At 36.3% G+C, this 22,935-nt stretch overlaps 1 protein-coding gene across 3 annotated transcripts in view; it reads left to right on the top strand.

The window, feature by feature from the left end:
* Positions 1–16,126, top strand: part of VPS13C (vacuolar protein sorting 13 homolog C) — a 228,122-nt gene extending 211,996 nt beyond the window's left edge. For all 3 annotated transcript variants that reach the window (XR_011648437.1, XM_058294293.2, XM_058294292.2), the window contains 3 exons: positions 12,169–12,292; positions 13,694–13,777; positions 14,143–16,126. Coding sequence is in view for 2 of the 3 variants with exons in the window: in XM_058294293.2 (XP_058150276.2) it covers positions 12,169–12,292; positions 13,694–13,777; positions 14,143–14,244 (310 nt within the window). In the remaining variant the exon portion in view is untranslated. The remainder of the gene's footprint in view (positions 1–12,168; positions 12,293–13,693; positions 13,778–14,142) is intronic.
* The last annotated feature ends 6,809 nt before the right edge of the window (positions 16,127–22,935 follow it).

Below are 22,935 nucleotides of genomic sequence, written 5' to 3'. Positions count from 1 at the left end.
GTGGTATATTCATAAGAGCTATTAGTAATTTTCTTATCTTGTGGTATCTTTATTTGGCTTTGGTATGGGGGTGAGGATGGTGTTGGTTTTGTAGAATGAATTAGGGAGTGTTCCCCCCTTTTCAATTTTTTTGGAAAAGTTTGAGCAGAATTGGAGTTAAGTCTTCTTGGAATGTATGGTAACATTTCCTTGTGAAGCCATCTGGTCCTGGGCTTTTCTTTGTTTGGAGGTTTTTTATTACTCATTCAAGCACTGTACTAGTAATTGGTTTGTTGAGATTATCTGTCTCTTCTTTGAGCCAGTGTAGATAGTTTGTGTGTTTCTAAGAATTTAGGTTATCTAATTTATTGGTGTACTGTTGTTTATAGTATCCTCTTATAATCCTTTTTGAAAGGAACTTGGGGTTGTCGTGAAAAGCGTTGTCCCCTTTTTCATTTCTGATTTTCATTAGGATTTTCATTATGCCCTCTCTTTTTTCCTTCATCAGTCTTGCAGTGTTTTGTCAAATTTATTGATGTTTTCAAAGAAATAACTTTTGGATTTGTTGGTTCTATTATTTTTTTGTTGTTCTTTATTTCATTTATCTCTGCTGTAATCTTTATTATTTCCTTCCTTCTGCTTGCTTTGGATTTAGTTTACTCTTCTTTTTCTAGTTCTTCCATTTTTGAGGTTAGGTCTCTGATTTGTATCTCTTTCTTCTTTTTTAATCTAAGCATTTAGAACTCTAAATTTACTTCTTAGTACTGCCTTTGCTGCATCCCATAAGTTTGGTATGCTGTATTTTCATTTTCATTTGCTCTAAGATACTTACTAATTTCCTTTGTGATTTCCTCTTTAACCCATTGGTTGTTTAAAAGTATGTTGTTTATTTAGCACATATTTGTGAAATTTCCAGTTCTTTCTCTGTAAATTAATTTCTAGCTCCATTCCATTGTGTGAAGAAGATACATTGTGTGATTTCAATATTTTTGAAATTATTGAGACTTGTTTTGTGACCTAAGATATGGTTTATCCTGGAGAATAATGTGTACTTGAGAAGAATGTGTATTCTGTTGTTGTTGGATAAAGTATTCTATACATATCTATCAAGTCTAGTTGGTTTAGAGTATCATTTAAGTCCTATATTTCCTTACTGATCTTCTGATTAGACGTTCTATCCAGTAATCAAAGTGGCATATTAAAGTCTCCTACTGTTACTGTAGAACTATCAGTTTCTCCCTTCAAATCTGTCAGTATTTGTTTCATATATTTGGGGGCTTTGCTCTTAGCTGCATATATATTTATAATTTTTACAACTTTTTGTTGAATTGACCCCTTTATCAGTATATGACCATTGTGTCTCTCTTAACTGCTTTTGACTTAAAATATATTTTACTTGATATTAATAAAGCTATACCAGCTTTCTTTAATTACTACTTGTATGGTATAAATTTTTTAAATATCCTTTCACTTTCAACCTACTTGTATCTTTCAAGTTAAGGTGAGTCTCTTGACAAAACTTGACAGTTTTGATTCATGTGTATTAATTCATTCTGCCATTCTCTGCCTTTTGACTGAAGAGTTTAATCCATTTACATATAAAGTAGGTACTGATAATGCAGGACTTTATTCTGCCATTTTGCTATTTAGCCTTTGTAAGTTTTATTCCTAGGTTTTTTTGTGTGTATCATATTGATTGCCTTCTCTTTATATGTGTGTGTGTGTGTATGTGTATATATATATATATGTATATATATTTTTTAAAGCTTTTGGCTGGACTTTTTTTTTTTTAAGATTTATTTTTGTTTTTTATGTATTCCCCCCTCCCCCCCCCCCCCCCCCCCGTGGCTTGCTTGCTGTCTGCTCTCTGTGTCCATTCGCTGTGTATTTTTCTGTGTCTGCTTGTCTTCCTTTGTTGCATCATCTTGCTGTGCCAGCCCTCTGCGGGCACAAGCCATCAGCTCTCCATGGGTGCGGGCGAGCCTGCCTTCACAAGGAGGCCCTGGGATGCGAACCCAAGGACTCCCATATGGTAGACAGGAGCCCAATCAATTGAGGCACAGCCACTTCCCTGGATATATTTTTGAATATTTTCCTTGTGGTTACCATGAGGTTAAAATTTAATATCCTAAATAAATAACAGTCATACTTAGTTTGATACCAACTTGATTTCAATAGCATATACATATGCTTTTACTATACCCCTCCATTCCTCCACGTTTTTTGTACTTGTTACATATTTATGCATTGTATGTCCAGACAATAAATTGATCTCTACTTTTTATGCATTTGCATTTTAGTCCTTTAGTAAATAAGAAGGGAAATTACATACCAAATAGTACACTGCAATTATACTGGCATGTATAATTACTCAAATGGTTACCTTTACTGCAGATCTTTATTTCTTTATGCTGCTTTGAACCACTGTCTAGTGTCCTTTCCTTTCAGTATGAAGAATTCCTCTTTGCATTGCTTGTAGGGCAGGTCTAATGGTGATGAACTCCTTCAGCTATTGTTTATCTGGGAATGTCTTAATCTCTCCCTCATTTTTTTAAAATTTATTGAAATATCACTCATAAATATACATAAACAATACGTGTATAATAGTTGTGAACTTACAAAACAAACATATAGAACATTTCACCCTACCACCAATAACTTGCATTGTTTTTAAATTTTTTAAACTAATGATTAAAGAGCATTGTTAAAGTATTACTACTAAACAAAGTAGTTTTCCCGTAACCAATCCAATTGTTATTATCTTTATATCATTTATATATGAACGTACATAAACAATTAAGTGTATAGTAAAAGTTGTGAACTTACAAAGCAAACATGCATAACATCATACAGGAGTCCCATACATCAACCCTCCACCAACACCTTGCATTGTCATGAGACGTTTGTTACAAATGAAAGAACACTGTCAAAATCTTACTACTAATCATAGTTCTTATCTTACATTTGGTGTGTTTTTCCCCCAACCCACCCTATTATTATTTTTTAAATATATATTTTTTCTGACAGAAGTTGTAAACTTATAACACAATCATGCACATGTGCAAAATTCCCAAACAGTACACCTCCATCAGCACCCCACAATGTGGTGTGTCATTTGCTACAAATAAAATAATATCATTTGATTGTTACCATGTCCATAATACACATTTGGCTCACATTTTCCATACTGCCTCAGTGTCAACACACTACATCTTTTGCATAGATGCAAGAATATTATATTATTACTACTAACCATAGTCCACAGGTCACTCCAGCTATATTTTTCTCATGCTTCTCCACATTCCCATCATCCTGCAGTAGTCATATAATTTGTTCTAGTTAACAAACGACACTTTTGCATCTGTACCATCAACCACAATTTTCACCCACCTCTTGGATTACTGTGCTATTCAGTTCCTAGATTATTCTCAAGCATTCTGTTAATTGGCATTTACATACCTAGACTACCATTTTCAGTCAGATCCCCATTTAAAAACTAGCTGTTACTCACTGTGTGTTACCATCCTCTCTATACATTTCCACAATTTTACAGTAAAGCTAATTAAACCTTCTATATACATTAAACATCAGTAGTCCACTCAGTTCTTCTCTTATCTCCTTTAAGAATCCACCACCTACCACCAGGTCTTGAAGATATATTCCAATAATTTCTTCTGGAAGTTTTATGGTTCTTGCTTTTATTTTTAGTCTTTTTGATCCATATTGAGTTAATTTTTGGATAAGGTGTGAAATAGGGGTCCTCTTTCTTTCAGCTATGAATGTCCAATTTTTTCAGCACCATTTGTCGAATGGATTGTTCTGCCTGAGCTGTGTGAGTTTGACAGGCTAGTCAAAAATCACTTGACCATACCTGTGAGGGTCTGTTTCTGAACCATAAGTTTGGTTCCATTGTTCTATTGTGTCTGTCTTTAGGCCAGTACCATGTTGTTTTTACCACAATAGGTAGGTATTAGGCTTTAAAGTCTAGAGATGAGGGTTCACTTTTCCTTTTTATGATGTTTCTGGCTATTTAGGACTCCTTACCAGTCCAAATAAATTTAATGATTGTGTTTTCAATTTTTTCTTTGATGCCGGTGTTATTTTTTGGGATTGCATTAAATCTGTATATCAGTTTGAGTAGAATTAACATCTTAATGATATTTAGTCTTCCAATCCATGAGCATGGATTGTTCTTCCAGTTACTTAGGGGGTTAGGATTTTTTGTTTTAACAATGAGTTGCAGTTTTCTGAATACAGGTGCTTTGCATCATTGGTTAAGTTTATTCCTAAGTTTTATCTGTCATATTTTATTTTCACCAATCTTTTGAAACTTTTAGTTACTTTTATTGATATAATCTTCATTTCTAGACTCTCTTCCAGGCCTCTCTCTCCTGTCTTTTCTTTTCAAGCTCTAGCACAAGAAATTCCTGAAATTCTGGTCTCTTGCTTAGAAATTCTCTCAGTTTCTGTTTATCTGTGAATATTCTAATTTCGCCCTCATTTTTGAAAGATGGTCTTGCTAGATATAGGATTCTTGGCTGGAAGTTTTTCTCTTATAGTATCTTAAATATATCAGACCACTGTTTTCTTGCCTCCATGGTTTCTGGTGAGAAATAGCACTTAATCTTACTGGATATCCCTTATATGTTATGCATTGCATTTCTCTTGCTACCCTCAGAATTCTCTCTTTGTCTTGGCCTTTGACATTCTGATGAGTATGTGTCTTGGAGTTGGTCTATTTGGATTTTTTCGAATGAGAGTATGTTGTGCTTCTTGAACAGGGATATCTATGTCCTTCAGTAGGGCTGGGTAATTTTCTACCATTATTTCTTCAAATATTCCTTCTGCCCCTTCTTCCTTCTCTTCTCCTTCTGGGACACCCATGACATGTATGTTTGTATGCCTTTTGCTGTCATTTAGTTCCCTGAGACCTTGTTAATTTTTTTCCATTCTTTTCTTCATCTGTTGTTTTGTATGTTCACTTTCAGAGGCCACTTCTTCAAGCTCACCAATCCTTTCTTCTGCCTCCTCAAATCTGCTATTATATGATTCCAATGTTTTTTAAATTTCATTGATTGCACCTTTCATTCCCATAAGATCTGCTATTTTTTTATGTATGCTTTCAAATTCTTCTTTGTGTTCATCCAATTTCTTCTTAATATTCTTTATCTCTTTAGCCATCTCATTGGATTTATTAAGGAGATTTGTTTGAACATCTATAATTAGTTGTCTCAACTCCTTTATGTCATCTGGAGGCTTACCTTGTTCCTTTAACTGGGCCATAGCTTCCTCTTTCTTGGTGTGGATTGTAATTTTTTGTTGGTGTCTTTGCATCTGGCTTACTAGAGTATTTATTCTGGATATAGTTTTTCTCTTTAGATTAGGGCTTCCTGTCGTTTCTCCCTTGCTCGTTACACAGTAGGAGCCAAGCATGTAGTTGGTGCTGTTAGCTGTGGAGGCTCAGGCTGCCCTCATTGCACCAGGGACCAATGAAGCTTCTTCCAACTTTCTTCTTTGCCAGGGGTAAGGACAGCATCACAGCTATGTGGAATAATCCACGTGCAGGCCTAGACTGTAGTTGCCCAGAGAGATTGATGAAGCTTCACGTCTCTTTCTCCCCTGTGTGGGGCAGGGATGGAGCTACAGGTATGGGCAGCAATCTATGCAGTGCGGGTCCAAGATGACTGCAGTTGCCTTGGTAGACTTCTGATTTTCAGTCTGTGGCAGCCAAAGTTACCTGCAGTTACCTGTATAGGCTGGTGCAGGGCTCCTCAGCCTCCTCCCCGCTAGAGATGGGGCTGAAGCCTAGGCGGGCTGAGCTGCGTAAAAGAAACTGGTTCCTACTGACACTGAGAGTTTCAGTCAGCCCAGCTTCCCCTCAGGCTGCAGTGGAGTCAAAATGGTGGCTACCGGCCCCTGTCTGACTTGGGCTGGTTCACACCCCCCTCTTCCCAGGGTTATCTCTTAGCCAGCCAAGTCTCCCATTCAGTTGCTGAAATTGGCAGCCAACTGTCTCCTCCTCCCTTGTTTCTGGGACATGGAGCCTCCAATTCCCATCACAGAGCAGCTCCTAGGGCAGCTTGTGCTGCCAGAGTAGGATGATCACAAGCTTCCGTGGCTTGGCTGGTAATTTATTGGAGAGGCTGGTGCAGGTTCCTGCAGCTCACGGAGGTAGCACTGGGGCCTAGGCTAGACCTGCAATATGATCTGGATGGGGAGAAGCTGTCTCCACCAGCACTGGGATTTTCAGTCTGCCCCACTTCCCCTCGCGTCAGGCATGGAGTTAAGATGGCAGCTCCTGGCCTCTTTTTGAATTGCACAGGCTCACAAGCTTTAGCTGTTCTCAGGACTATACTGTAGCCCACTGAATTTCCTCATCAATAACTGAAATTGGTGCCCAACCTTCTCTTCCTCCCCCATTTTCGGGAAGTGGAGCCTTCGATTTCAGCCTCAGAACAGCTCCTAAGGCAGCTTGTTCCTCCAGTGGAGGATGGGCACCGGCCTCTGTGGCGTGGAGCACTCTACTTACAAGTCTCCTCCTTCCACTCCTTCAAAGACATTGCAGGATATCCTTCTGGTCTCCTGGAACCCCCAAACAGGTGCTTCAGCTAGCTCCAGAGAGCTCTGGGTGTTTGCTAACTGCCCTGTAGCAGGAGCTGACCCTAGGACCTCCTTACTCCGCCACCATCTTGCTGGTTGTCCTCTCCCTCATTTTTGAAAGAAAGTCTTGTTGGATGTAAAATTCTTGGTCAGCAGTTGTTTCCTTTCAGCACTTTAAGTATCTCAACCAACTGCCTTCTTGCCTCCATGGTTTCTGATGAGAAGTTGGTATTGAGTCTAATTGGGACTCCCTTCTATGTAATGTGTTGTTTTTTTCTTGCAGCTTTCAGAAATTCCCTCTTGTCCTTTGCATTTTATAGTGTCATCACTATGTGACAGGGTGTATTTTTCTTCATGATTATCCTGTTTGGTATTCTCTAGGCTTCTTTTTTTTTTTTTTTTTTTTTTTTTGACGTCCTGGGGATTGAACCCAGGATCTTGTATATTCAGAGCAGGCACTCAACCACTGAGCTACCCCCACTCTGCTCTCTGGGTTTCTTGACTCCGCATATTCACATCTTTTGCTACAATTGGAAAGTTATTTGTCATTATTTCTTAGTATATTACTTCTGTCCCTTTCTCTGTTTTTTTTTTTTCTCTCTTTCTGGGACTCCCGTAATGAGTATATTGGTATGCTTGATGGTGGTGTCCCAAAGACATCTTAGGCTATTTTCACTTTTTATAATTCTTTTTTCTTTCTGATCCTCAGCCTGTCTCATTTCAGTTGTCTTGGCTTCAAGTTCACAGATTCTTTTTTCTGTCATCTCCATTCTGCTTTTGAATCTCTCCAGGGAATTTTTCATTCCAGTTATTGTGGTTTTCAACTCCTATAGTTCTATTTGATTCCTTTTTAAAATTGCTATCTCTTTACTAAGAGTCTCATATTGTTCATTAATTGTTTTCCTGATATCCTTTATTTGTTTCTCTGTATTTCCCTTCTCCTTGAGCATTTTTAAGGATTTTTTTTAAGTCTTTGTTATGTCCACATTCTGGTCTTCATTGGTGTTCTCTGGATTTTCATCCTCTTCCTTTGGATGGACCATCAATTCCTGTTTTTTATCTTATACTCTTCTTTCATAAAACAAATCTGAGATTTATTCCCTGAGATATCTATTTCTTGATTTGTAAACAGCTGGTGATAAGGTTAGAAAATCAACTAGAATTTCTTGAACTTCAACGCTCCTGTCAGGAAGGTCTTCCTAGGGTGAATGCAGAGGGCAGGGTTTTCCCTATCTTTGCTGGGCCTGTGTCTTGTCCTTGTCCTTTGCATTATTGTTTTGTAGTTCCTTTGTTTACATGAGTTTGAATGCCCTCCATATTTCCCAGGAGACAGACTTTCCATTTATATTTTTATTCTGTGAATTTTTTGTTCATGTCCTTTGCTCATTTTTTATTGGTATTAGCCTTTTTCTTACTGAATTTGACATTTATTTATAAAGTTATTAGTCCTGTTTACCCAGTGTATTTTAGGCATTTTAATGATTATTTATTGGGTTTTCTAATATATAGGAGTTTTAATTTTTCTGTATTGAAATTCACCCAAAATGTGGTTCCAATAATTTTTTGTCAGTTTTTAAAAACAAAACACAAACCCCCGTGATCAAAAGTTATTGGGCAATAGCTCTCCATAATACTTTATTTTAGTAGTCTTCATTAGGAAACTTCATTGAACAGACTTTTTTGTGTGTGTCAATTTTATGACAAATACAGGGACACATAGATGGAAGTTACAGTTTCTGTCCTTCCCATCAAAACGGGAAGACCTACAAATCACTATTGACATCACAAGTATGATAGGTGCCAAGATGAAATGATATACAAACTCTGTGAGGACATAGGAAAAGCTCTTGGTACAGTAAGGAGCTAGTGGAGGTGCCAGAGAGGCTTTCCAGCCAAGGGCGTACTTGAGCTGAGTCTTGTAGAGAATGTATCTCTATAAGGTAAGCAAGAGGGAAGCACTGGCATGGAACGTCATGTCATCTTGGACAGTAAGAATTGTTTGGAAAGGCTGAATGGTAGGATGTTAATGGAGAAGTATGAGATGCAGCTGCTCATCGGTAGGTGAATGCTTATGCCATCTGAAGGGTTTAGGTTTTATAATCACTGTGATGCGGAATCACTGAAAACTTTTCAAAGAAATAATCTGTTCATTATCACTCACAGCTTCTCACACAGTGGTATATAGACACAATATACACACAAGTAATCACTCTCTTTTTTCCACTGAAGGCTTTTAAACAAAGAGTAATATGGTGAGATTTATACTTTAGAAAGATATCTGCCAGTAGGTATGCTGGGTTGGAGGAGGATCAGGTAGGAGGCGGGGGATCAGTTATAGACTATTTGTTTCCTGTTATTGTGTAAAAAATCACCACGATCTTAGCAGCTTAAAGCAACACAGGTTTATTATTTCACCATTTTTATGAGTCTTGATTTTTGGCAAAATGTGGCTGGGTTCCCTGCTCAGGATTTCACAGATCTGAAATCAAGAATTTGGCTAGGGCTACAGTCCTTTCAGGAGGCTCTGGGGAAGAGTCAGCTTTCAAGCTCATTAATGTTGCTATCAGAAGTCAGCGCCTTGTGGTTGTTGGCCTGAGGTCCCTGTTTTTTTGTTCTCTATCAGCCAGGACTGTTCTTAGCTCCTAGATGCTGTTCATATTCAAACTAGCGTGGTACATTGAATCCTCCCCCACCTTCAAATCTCTGACTTCTCAGTTTCTAACCTCTAAACCCAGATTTTAAAGACTCATGTGGTTAGGTCAGGCCCACCCAGAAAACCTCTTTTTCTTAAAGTCCTTTGTATCTTGTAATAAAACCTAATCCTGGGAGTGAAATCCATCATATTCACAGTCCTGGGGATTATACAGGTTGTACACCAAGAGGTGAAACCATCTTAGAATTCTCCCTGCCATGGAGGCTCTGGCAATTATCTTGGTAGGAAGTAGTGAGGGAGGATCTAAACTAAAAGATAGCGGGTGGGGATAATAAAGTAGACTTAGGATACAGGGCTCAGTGACTGATTGGATGTGGAAAAGAAAGGAATGCAAGCTGACTTGTGTTTGGCTTGACAACCAAGAGAGAAGGTAGTACTGTTTACTGTGGTTTAAGGGAAAAGATGATGATTTTTGTTTATTTTTATATTATCGAGTTTGATATAGCTTGGAGATATCAAAGTGGAAAGACCTCAGTAGTTGGGGAAATATATGAAAAAAGATAGGGAGTGGATGTAGCTCAAGTGGTTGAGTGCCTGCTTCCCGTACGAAGTCCTGGGTTTGATCCCCGGTGCCTCCTAAAGACAAACAATGAAACCAACTCTTATTGGGGAGCAGATGTAGCTCAGTGGTTGAGTGCCTCCTTCCCATGTACAAGGTCCAGGGTTCAGTCCCTTAAAAAAAGAAGGATAATTGGCGTTTGGTTAACAATCTGGAATTGAGATCTTGAAGACCACTCTGAAAGAAAATTTGTAAAATAGAAGGCAACTGAGATATGAACTCTGGTAAACATGGAACAGTAGGAGGAGAATGAAGGTGATTTAAGGGGGTAGGAGAATAATAGTGTTATGAGGAAGAGAAGAGAGTTTTACAGTTATCCAAATGGTCAGGTTCACTTGACACAATGATTTGTAACAGTCATTTTTAATGCTTAGCTCTATCATCTGATTCTCAGTTGGAATGTGGGGTGGGGAGGTAAATTGGAAATCTCTTCCTAGAAGCTATTTGGAAATGTGTGTGGGGTGGTGGTGCAGGGTTGTCACAGTGATTGGGGGTCACTACTGGCATTTAGTAGGCTGAGCTAGGGATGTTCAGCTTCATACAGGGCACAAAGAATAATACTGCTGCCGAGAAATATAGTGCCAGGGTTTTATTTCACTTCCTACAGTCCAGAGGTCACCAGGTTCATTGTGCTCTCCCTTCTGAACTTTTGGGATATAGCTCTTCTCCATCCTCATAGTCACTGCCATAAATGAGGCTCTTATTATCTCCTGATTGGACCATTGCAACAACTTCCTACGTGTATTTTCTGCTGCCAGTCTACCTTATCTCCCCTCCATTTGCCATTGAAGCTGTGACTCAAAAATGTGAAACCTTAACTGTGTCGTTTCCCATTGCCTGTCATTTTTCTTAGAATGAAAAGGAAATAAATAAAGCTTTTCAAGACCTTGACCTAAGTTAATATTCTCACCTCTGTAAATATCTGTTACTCCAGATACAGCTTTCCACATTCCTCTAACAAATCTTCCCTTTTTTGTGTCCCTGTATTTTTCAGTGCACTTCCCTTTGTCTAAACTTTCATTCCCTTCTCTACCTAGAGAACTCCTTCAAGAATCAGCTTTTGTTTTTAAGATTCATTTTTTATTTATTTCTCTCCCCTTCCCGGCCCCCCCCCATCCCAGTTGTCTACTCTCTGTGTCCATTCGCTGTGTGTTCTGTGTCTGCTTGTATTCTTGTCAGCAGCATCTGGAATCTGTCTTGTTTGTTGCCTCATCTTGCTGCGTCAGCTCTCCGTGTGCGTGGCACCATTCCTGGGCAGGCTGCACTTTTTTTGCACTGGGCAGCTCTCCTCACAGGGCATACTCCTTGCATATGGGGCTCCCCTACACGGGGGACACCCCTGTGTGGCAGGGCATTCCTTGTGCGCATCAGCACTGTGTGTGGGCCAGCTCATCACACGGGTCAGGAGGCCCTGGGTTTGAACTATGGACCTCCCATGTGGTAGGCAGATGCCCTATCCATTGGGCCAAATATGTCACCCTCTTTACTAACACAATCTGTCCCATTTCCCTGTACTCCCAGAGAACTTTCTGCATACTCTGTTATAGCACTTATCTAATCGTGCTGTAACATTTATTTACATGTTTTCTTCCCTCCTAGCAGATGAGTACCTCCCAGGTAGAAACCCTATCTTCTTTGTTTCCCCAGCATTAGATACTGTTGATTTTATTGTCATTCTACTTTTCTAGTTTTGTTTTCTGGACAAGAAATTTTAAAATCAGGCATGGTTATATCAATAATTAATCTGAATCACATATTGAAAATAATTAACATAGATGTCCTTTAAGAATTCTGTGATTTTAAAAAAATTGCTATTAAGTAAAATAGGCTACTCACACTGATGCGATGTAGTACATTAGTGGTAAAGTGTTCAGATCTGATACTTATTAACAGATCTAAAATGAAAAGGCATAAATGACTGACAGTAAAGAGCAATTAATAATTTTCCAAGTAAAATATTTTCAAGGGCTTCTGCCTTTATTGCTTCCCAGATGAGATATAGCTTGTTCCATGTATGTTTCAAAGATGATTTCCCTATCACTTTTATGGTCAGCTTAAAAAAAAGTTACACTTTTCTGAATTCTGCAAGATTGGCAGAAGGGGAATTTTTTAAAGTCTGCTTTGTTAGTAGGTGCTATATTTGCTCTTTATTTTATAGTTATGTAGAATTTTTTTAAAAGTTAATTATGCTTTCTTTTGTTAGTGCTAACTTTTATTGTTTACTGAGAAAATGCTACTTATGCCATCCAGCAGAAAGAAATACTAGAATAATTAATTGTATTACTATCGCATGTTTTTGTTTCCTTTTGCCTGATAGGCGAGTATTGTGTATAAAGGAAATCGAAATCCTAGGCCATATGTCCATTGATTGGCAGTGTCAATTTGAAGATTTTGTGTTTCCTCCTACTGTCAATGAAAATCTGCTAGAAATTTCAGTTAAGGTAAGAAAACATGGAACACAGCTTTAGAACTAAGAATTCAGTAAATTAATGGAAACCAATATGTTCTGACTCTTGTATAGTTAATTTCCCACATTTTTTTGAAAGATCTTCATTATAGTTATTATAATGATCATCATTATTACATTTTCTGAAATGTAAGGAAAAATGTAATCAATTTATTTGTGTAACTATATTTTTGGATAGTCCTTAACTGCATGAAGTAAATGCCAGTCAACAAAATTCACATCTACTGAAAGAATTAGGATGCTTTTTGGTAGACTTAATCATTAGTAAATAAAAGTGTTTTTTTGGTTTTTTTTGTACCTTCATATGGCTCTTCATTTTGCTTTAATCTTAGATACTTCTAGAAAGATTATCTTTTTTATGCTTTTTAGAGAATTTTAATACGTGCTCGCCCTGGTGAAAAATAAACATTATGTCTAAAACAGTCATGTTTTGTAAACTTAGCATTTATAGAATGTTAACAATTTAAGTTTGTAACAATACTTTCATATTTCTTCCCTATCATTTTCTAAGGAAGAACTTTTAAGTACATATCAAGTAATTAGTAAAAATGAAACCCCATCTTTTGATTAGTTCAGAGACTACTTTACTTTGAAATATGATTTTTATTTAAATTATATTTGATGTAATTTTTTTGCATCTTGTTAAAAACACTACAATTTGTCATTCTGTAATTTCTACAGAATATTTCTTTTCCTTAAACAATAATGACATTAACTCAGTTACTGAAACTATCTGAAAAATGTTTATCACAAAATTTAATAGTTAGACAGGCAAATACTATTATCCTTAAATTTGTATTTATTTTTCTTTTCATGGAAGTTTACAAATAAAAGAAACTACATGTAATCAAACCATTTTGTATTTCAACATTCCCTTGTTGTAGTGTCAAATTTACGAGTGTTTTGTATGATGTATGAAACGTGGTTTTCAAACTAGGAAAGACTATGTCACTATGCATATATTTTACAGGTTCCTCAGTTATCAGTTTTATTCCACAATAGTAGAATTGACTCAGTGTATTTTACATTATATAAGAATTTTATCTATCAGCCAAGGATATGAAGGAACAATTTTTTGATTTGTCAGATGCGATGAGTTAAGTGATGTTTCTGTAGCCTATTTATCATAGCCTGCAGAAAGTCATTATTTTATAAGATAGATGTGTACTCATCCAGTTTTATAGATTCGAACAACTCGCATATGAAACCAATGTCCATGTTCCAAAATGATTTATTTTCTATCATACCTGAATGTGTGCATTTGCTTAGTCTACTGGTTATAAAATAGAATTGACATTTTAGTATCCAATTAAAGGTTATGATGTTTTTCTTTCCCAGAATAATTTCTTTTCTGTCATTGTTTCCTTTGATACAGGATCAGGTCCTGTTCCACAAAAAAGACAGTAACAATCAAGGCTATCTCCGGAAAATTTATCTGCAGGATACCACCACAGCAGAAGTAAACAATTTATTATTATTTTTTAGTTAAAAGATAGTCTGTTATGTTAACAATACTCACTATTTCTCCCTAAATCTCTTCCAATTATAACTTTGGATATGTAAGCTCCAAATTACACACTGTGGACTTAGTAGGACAGATGTCTTATTTTGCATTACATGCATAGACTGTATATTCCTATTTTTAGCTGTTAGACTTATGTGAAGTGCTCCAACAAGAATATCCTGCAAACACTTGCATTTATACCTTTCTTCTCCACTACATGGGCCTTTACTTGACTTTCTTGCTTTCTTGCTTTCTTGCTTTCTTTCCTTCTTTCTTTTCTTTCTTCATTTATTCATTCATTCATTCATTCATTTTTACAGAGGGCATGTAATGCCATTGAGGATGCACAGTCAACGAGACACCAGCAAAAATTGGTGAAGCAGTCATCACTGAAGCTTCTCAGGCCACAGATGACATCTTAGAGATTCCAGTGGGCTACTGCTAGGAGAAACACCATTCATCAGCCTTGTCTGTAAATCATTCTTCTTTATCTTGCTAAAGAGAATTTTCAAGTGATCTTTTTAGTTTTAGAATTTTTTCTAGAATAGTTGGTATTGGCTTTTACATTTTTTCCCCTTTAGTTTTGACTCTGTTTTTGTAAACCTGTGTACCCGAGCTATCCACTTCTGTACTGGCACCTGGCTGAGTCATATCTTCAAAGAAATATTACTTTAAACTGAGAGTGAAATTATCCTCAATATTAAGACAGGAGACTTATTTTTTTCCTTTCTCTCTCTTTCTCTTATAGAGAAATTATAGGTTTATAGAAGGAGCCTTATTTTAATTAAAGTCACCATTGAAGATTTAAAAAGGAGTTTAGAACAACTAGTGTTCTTGTAGAAGTTTTAGATAAATGTAAGACCACTGACATTTTATTTAAGTATAATTTGTTCAGTAATCGAACCCAGACAACACATTGGGCAAACCAGGTAATTGAAGAAAAGCTACTAAAGGGAGAGTTGACATGTTTTCATTGGTACTTATTGTTCTTTCTTGCACTATAATATAAAGACTTGTTGGTAATTGAATCTTAAAATATTCTTTCCTTTGCTTTTTGTAATGTAACATTCACAGCATTTGGGAAATTATTTACATGCTCTTTCAAGAAGAACTAATATGGCACAATTATAATTTGCTGATACATTAAAATATTGCACTTTAACTTTTCAAGACTTATAAATTTGAAAAACTCAATACTTTCATATTTCCAGAAAAAAAAAATTTAAGTTGAAAGAATTTTAAGACTATAGTAAATTAACATTAATCTTAGTGCATACGTAGAAATGTATCAGATGCTTATATTAATACTTAAATACTTATTAGGAAAAATGAAAATCTCTAGTTGCTTTATATGTAAGTAAAATAAGGCCTACATAGAAACCTGTGGAATATAGTAATAGATTTTTTCTTTGAAAGAGTAGGCCCATGAGAATCAGTTCAGTACAGTATTTTTCTGCCTTTGTTACCTCTCACTTATGTGATCAGAGAGATATTGCCTATTAAAGTTTTTTAAAAAATACTCAAAAGTACTTAATTTTCTTGGGTGCATCTTTAGATTTAAAATGTTCATCATGTTTAGCTTGGCGTTTATATCAAATCATGAATTAATGAGATGAATATGTAGACAACTCATTTGCTCTATTTTTATTGAGATATAAAGTGGTTTCTCTATCATTTTCATGTTTTTAAAATCTGGTTGTAAAATTTAAAAAATTTTCCTTATGCTATTTATACTTAATGTATGATCTAAAAAGAAAATGCAATAACTAATGCCCTAAATGATCTCTGATTCATTGGTAGTGGTCCTTGTCTTTTCAACATCATCCTCTTTTTTTCTGCGAAGAATAGTATCAAATACAAAACTTGCAGCTTTAAGCATAGTTTCTATCAGTGGTTTATTGCAGTTTGTTGGAATGAGCATTATAAACAAAATTTTATAATAAAACTATGCTAATATTTTGTGTCTAAAATTGACTTAAGAATATCTGATTATATTTTTCATATGAATCACAGCTATTGACATCCTAAATATTTATTAATTGTATTGCATGGATTTATTCTAAAAATGCACATATAAAACATCAAACCAAGAAAAATTAATTTATAGAAACCCTTATATTCATCATTGTAGTTGGGTTAGAAATAAACTCAGATATTTATGACATTTTTATATGACCTACTCCCAATTCTTTCTTTGGTAAAGTGTAATAATATTTCTGTTGTATTTTTTAAAATGCTTTGATAGTCAATTACTTGCATATGAATTATGGGAGAAAAATAAAAATATTTGGTGCATTTTTTAAAGGTGTGAAGACTGTGGGTTTGTGCTAAATATTCAAGTAACATTTTCTTTTAATAGTTATGTTTTTCCCCTTTCCTCTTCCTATCATATAATAGTGAGAAGTTAAGTTAATAGTTATAGAGGGCTTTAAAAGGTGTTCGGCAGGAGCATCTTTTTCCTGGAGTACTGGTGCCCTTTACCACATGGGAGATTTGTGGTACAGATGTCCAATATAGGGAGAATACAGGGAGCATAACTGACCAAAGGCCCAACTGTTGTACCTTCAAATCCATTGCTGCATTTATTTGAGGCCATGCTTTCCTTGATTTTCTTTCAGCCTCTGACTGTGGCAGGGACACCACACTCCAACTCCTGAGAGACACAGAACTCCTGACAGTTTACTTTGGCTTGAGAACTCTGGAACAGGCCTTGCAGAACTTTCCTTAGACTGCCTGGAAGTCTGGGATGCTTCCACCCATTTCTCTCTTACTCTTACTCTCTCCTTCACTGGGTAATCAGACTTGCTTCACAGTCTAAAGGCTCTTCCAGCTTGTCTAGCTCCTTTCCTGTTTTCCTTCATATAGGCATTGCCCGTGATAAAAATTCTTGCACAGTTTATTCCATTTCGTAATCTGCTTCTCAGAAAACCTGTACTAACACTGGACCCAAGCCTCAATCTCATAAGGGAGAAGGGTCATTAATTTCCTCCCTTGGCAGGGAAGGACAAGAAACCTACCACCCCAGTGGTTCTTAACTCTAGCTATTTATCAGAATTACCTGTGTGATTCAAAGTTGAGTGTAAATACAATAATAGATTACCCACTAGGCAAAACAGGCTCCTAGTGAGGACTGTAACAAAGTAGGGACATAAAAACCAAAAAAGAACAAAAAAATTTCAAGGAGAGTACACTAAAGTTTAATGAGAAAAATCAGATCTGGGATGGACTTCTTTACATGTCTTTTATGATTTATGTTTTCATTTTGAATTAAGTATGAGGGAGGGCACTATCATCTTTTTGGTGCTCTGGGCCTCTAACTGTGTTGTCTGGTGCTGACTGGATATCTATATATTTTTAACAAAGCTCCACATGTATTTCTAATGCACAACCAGGGTTTAAAATTAATACCCAGACATGGAATAATCAAACTATTAAAGAGGTCTACAGAGACCGATGCCAGTTAAAATAGAGAGTTGCAATTACTGCCAGAGCTAGAAGACCCATCTTTTTACTGGGGAGAAAACCAAAGATCCTTAAAGGATAGGAGATTACTCATATCAGAATAACCTGTCAGAAATTCTTGAGGAACAAGCCCTTTTGGTTAAGAATCACTGCCAGAATGACCACTAATCCTGACAAAAGTGAGTTCAATGGCATGTGTGTGTTGGCTCCGAAAAGAAATTGAGACTCATTGGATCAGAGGAAGCACGTTTCTCTTGGTAACTACTTAGAATGGAAGAATTGAAGCTTTTTGTTTTTGGATTCATGCTTCAGAGTATCTTTAATTACAAGGCTATATTATTCAAATAGTCAACATAGTGGATCTTATTTAACTGAAAAAAGTCTTCAGAAAGACTTTTTTTTGTTGTTTTACATACTGTAGGTCCACAGCCCCTTATCCACAATTCAAAAGTTCAAAAAGCTGAAGCAAGGACATTTGGCGGCAAAATCTGAATTGACATGAGGCTATTTATTGCCTTTTATTTATTCTGTTTAGTGTAAGTGAGTTTGCCTGCAGTAAATGAATGTATTTAATTACGGGGTGCTACTCCAGACTCTGTCGGAGGTATATAAATTATGTGGTATCTGAACCATACTAGCTTTCTAAAATTTGTAAAGTTCTGTGTCCTGAAATGTATCTGGTCCCAAGGGCTTCAGATAAGAGAATGTGAATCTGTATGCCCTCAAAATTCTCAATTTATTAAATTTGCTTTCTGAATTTTAGGAGAATCATAAACTGTAGAAGAAAATATGAGGAACAATAGGATTTTCTTCCCTCTTCAGAACATGCCAATGTTATATTTTACAATTAACTGGCAAATTGTTGTTTTGATGAAGTGTTCAAAGTAATTGATTGTTGACATATAGGAGATTGAAATTTTGCCGTGTAATTAATTATCCATCATAAAGATATATGACAACTCTGGAGGAAAAAAAATAAAACAGAAGGCCATAATCATGATTTTTATCCCCCTTGTATGTTAAGTAAATGTCATGTACTAGGTGAAAAGATTTTAAAAATTAACCTCTAGTTGGAAAATAATTAGAAAAGTAATGAAATTAGCTAACATAGTCCTCTAGGATCAATAAGTATCCACTAAGATGATAATGGAGACTTTACAAAGAGGATTCCATTCTTTAACATGAATTATTTTAAACTTGAAAAAAAGAGATTGATTATGATGTGTTAAAAGTTTCCCAGATGTGGTTTAAATCCCATGATAATTTTCATAAAAATAAATTACATATCTTGATTATTGGGTTTTGTTGTTTATTTTTGTTTTGCTTTTGTAGAAAACATTTACCTTATAATACCAGTTTTTCTCTCACATAAATTGCTCTGTCTTGCCATCTTTCAAATCTTCTTTCTTTAGTCATCATTTTATCTTTTCTTTTTATGGGACCTTTAAATATTACTAAATTCTCTTTATTTTGTAGCTGTTGTTCTAGTGGGCAAACCACGGCCCAAAGACCAGATCTTCTGTTCTGGTTAAGAAAGGTTTATTGGAATTCAGCTACACCCTTTTGTTTGTGTTGGCAAAGGCTGATTTCAGGGTACAACAGTGAAGTGGAGTAGTTGCAATAGAGACAATATGGCCCACAAAGCCTAAAATATATCTGGCCCTTTACAGAAGGGTACAGAATACCAATCCTTGTATTATACCATGTAATTGATCATATACATAGATAGGACAAAAACAGATGCCAAATGACTTACCTAAGATCCCATGGTGAGAGAGGAGTTGAAGTTAGAATCTAACACCTACCAATCTTCATCTGTAACTCCACTTTGTCCCCTTCTTTCTTCCTAGAAACAAAGATACTTGCATCCAGATACAGTATCTTGCTTCTCTGAATAGTACTGAATAAACACGACAATGTTGACTTCTTGGATGTCTTTTAGAACCTTGTCTTTATCCCAAAATAATCTGTTTTCTCGCCATCTTTGTCTTAGTTCTACTAGTGATACTTAATGATTATTTTTCATAGTAATGCTCAAAATCTAAACCAATCTGAATTTTTTTTCTGGAGAACTCTTACATATGGTTTAATATTACCATGGCAGCTTACTAGCAAACATAACTTTTGTTATAAAAATTAGGAAGCAAAAATTTGGATACAGGACATAAAACTTGTCTTGATTTCTAATATGCAGCCAGACCTAAGAATCAAATGTATAGTATTTGCATTAGAGAGTTCTACTAATGGGAGGAGCAGGAAAAAACATTCCCAAGATACATACTTTATCATAATTGGCTAAGGAATCTTAAAGAAGGAAATGATATTTTTTAGTATGGTGTATACTATAAAGTAGAACTGTAACAAATGATCAAGTGTCCAGTGATTGCAATTTGACTGGAAGCTGTGAAGTTTCCGCTTCACCAGAGGATGCTTCTGCAAATCAGTAAAGCAAGCATTTACTGATGGTTTAAATTAAGAAGCCAGGGTACATTTTCCCTTCTCTGTGTAGTACCGTTAGAGTTTCCTAACATACTTCAACACTTCTGATCAAGTCTTCCCTACTTCATTCAATTCAGGGTAATTCATGCCCTCAAAAATAGTAAAAAGGGCATGAACTAGAGGATTAACATTAGAATTCTTAACTTTTCAACAAAGACTTCCTAGACTCTGTAATCATTTGAATCGTCTGTCAGTAACTGTTATGGAAGTGGTGGTAGTTTTTTTGCCCCCACCCCCCTTAAACTAAGGGAGTCATAATCCTGGGAGATAACTAAAATAGTTGGTAAGGTCTATGTGACATTTGAAAATACTTATAATTCCTAATAGCAAATAAATTGCAGGAAACAACTACTTGCCGTGTAAAAGATGTCTATGGTTAAAGTATATAGATCTAGCAAATACTCCTTTAGAGTTGACCCAAATGAACAGAGTGGAAATCTTGCATTACTATTATTATAATCCAGATGGTGAATGAATACCATTGAAAACACTGTTTTGAAAGGGCCATAAAGACTAATTACCCATGACTCAGACTAGTGAGGAAGAATGTATCCCCCATTCTACCTTAATGACTTGATCAATTAGTATTGAATTATAGTACAGCTCTTTTAGAAGCACTTATAGTGCTTATTTTATGTCAAGTGGATTAATTTTAGTGTTAACACTAATTTTTTGGAGATAGTTTATTTGGGGGCCATTACTTTCGTTGTATTGAATTCATAGAATTAGAACAGTTCATGGTTGGAAATTCCTTACATTCAATATAAATCTTTTCCTGTAGCTTCCATCCGTTGTGCTCAGTCCCAAATCCTTGGGGCCATCAGAATAAAAATGGCTTCATTTTTGTACATGAAAACCTAAAAATTTTTTTATGGGAGCAGGTAGATTTTAGATGGCAAACACAGATAACCAGGGAGTGAAAATGAGTACTTAAAAAAAGGATTGAGTATTTGATGTACAGTAAAAACTCTCTTTAGCTCTAAAGGGGACCTAAAATTTAAAATACAGTTGTTTTTTAAATTTTTTCAAAACTCATCACAACCAATTTAGGCTGCCCATATCACCCAAGGCTTTTTGTACTCTCTTTATCTGGTTATAGTATTAGGGTAATGGGCTCTCACAGAACGACTTAGGAAGTATTCCCTCTGCTTCTAAACCACAGGAATGGGTTAATTTAAGAACATAATTTTCTGGGGTCCACAAAAGCCTCCAACTATCATAGACAACAAATAAGTAAATTATCCAGTTTGTCAAGCATTTAAGTGAAGTGGGAAAAACCAAACTGTAAGGCAAGGGTGCTGGGAAGATCTGTGTTGGAGAGGGGGCATTTGAAATTTTATATAGGGTGATCAGGCTAGCCCTCAATAAAAGATCTGTGTTGGGGAGGGGCATCTGAGATTTTATGATCAGGCTAACCTTCAAGAAATTTGAGGGAATTCAAGCAGTGACTTGAAGGAGAAGGTGCCTGGACTACATGTGTTCATTCTAGGCAGAGGGAATAGCTGGTGTGAAGGCCCTAAAGGTAGAAGTGCCCTTGATGTTGTCAGAGAAATACCTGGATGAGGCCTGAGTGGCTGGAGTGGAGGAAACAAGGAGCAGGGGGAATGCAGGAATGTGGGAATGCTGTCAGAGAGGGAACAGGCCCGAGCTTACTGAATCTTGGGGGCCTCTGAAGGCCTCGGTTATGAGGTTCCTTTTCCTGCGACCTCCTCTCTTCCTTGCATACTCAGGCAATGACCTGAAAAATCCTAGTGCTGAAGCAGGTCAAAGCTCTTCTCCTCACATACTCATTTTCAGACGCCCAAATCTCAGAATCCCCAGCCCCACCACAGAGTGATTGTGTTTCTCTCTTCAATCTGGCCATGCCCTTCGAAGACCCTGCTTGAGGCCCGCCTCCTCTGCAAAGTCCTTACTGGTCTACATGCACACACAAACATCTCTCTCTTCTGAGAACCATACAGTGGTGACCCTTAATTGTTTGGACGGTTTCAATGATTTAAAGTTTTTAAGTAAATTAATTAGTGAGTTGTTTAATTTGAGAATTAATAGTATACTTGGGTTAAATCAAGTAACACAAGTCTGAAGTCAATAAAAATGAAGTCTCCCTCTCACCCCAGACCCCCAGGTACCCTGTTCTCCTTTCTAAACGTCCCCACTGCTACCAGTTTCTGCTATAACCTTCAATGGTAGTTGACATGTATATATATAATCATATATATAAATAGAACAGACTTAAATTCTTCTCCAGACATACTGTGACTCTTTAAGGATGGGAACAAAGTGAACTGAGTCCCAGGAAAGGAAGGGACCTGCCCAGGAAAATACTGAAAAGCAGTCAGACTTAACATAGGTTCATATAATGCAGACATTTTTTCCTTTTACAATGGAAATGTTACAAAACATAGTAAAAATATACGGAGTCAGAATATATGAAGGGAATTTCTAAAGAATTCAATTCTCTTACTTTCCGGTACAAATAGTTCAGTAACTTAAACTAGGTTATGAAAGTATGATCTGGCCAGGGCTCTGGGGGACTTGTTTTAATGAATTAGATAAAGGTGATTCATATCTCATATACCAAATGATAGTCAATTGCTGCTTCTAAGGTAATTGAGAATGCTTAAAAAGTAATTTAAGTGATACTTTACCCTATTAATTAGCTCTACATAACTATTTTATTTCATTGATGGTGCAAAGGCCTGGCTTGAATTACTTTGGTACTCCAAGTTAATGAGATTTTCTGGGTTAGAAAATTTTTCTGGACCTAGTAGGGACTAACTGGGCTCTGGTTCAGAGAGTTTTTGACCTTTCAGGGACACATTTAGCATTTACATATGGCAGCCCAGCCCTAAGCATACTGTCTCTTGTTGAGCCACTAATTAAACCCTGAGATTGAAAATCTCTCTCTTCTGAGGCAGAGCTTACATATTTGAAATAAATATGTCTTAGGACTGATCACATTAGTTAATTAATAAAGCAGAGCTCTGGGCAGTTAGCTTATTGCTTGTAGAAACATTTGCTTTTGACTCAACATCTTCGTCAAAACAAAGATAAACAGGGATAAAATAAATTCTTCTAGAGAAAGATAATCAGCTTCCACTTATTGGTTCCCTGAGGAAGCTCACTGCATCTTTTAACCTTCTTGTGACAGA

The sequence above is a fragment of the Dasypus novemcinctus genome, chromosome 3 (assembly GCF_030445035.2).
Source record: "Dasypus novemcinctus isolate mDasNov1 chromosome 3, mDasNov1.1.hap2, whole genome shotgun sequence".
Lineage (NCBI taxonomy): Eukaryota > Metazoa > Chordata > Mammalia > Cingulata > Dasypodidae > Dasypus > Dasypus novemcinctus.
This window is presented reverse-complemented; position numbering and strand designations above follow the sequence as displayed.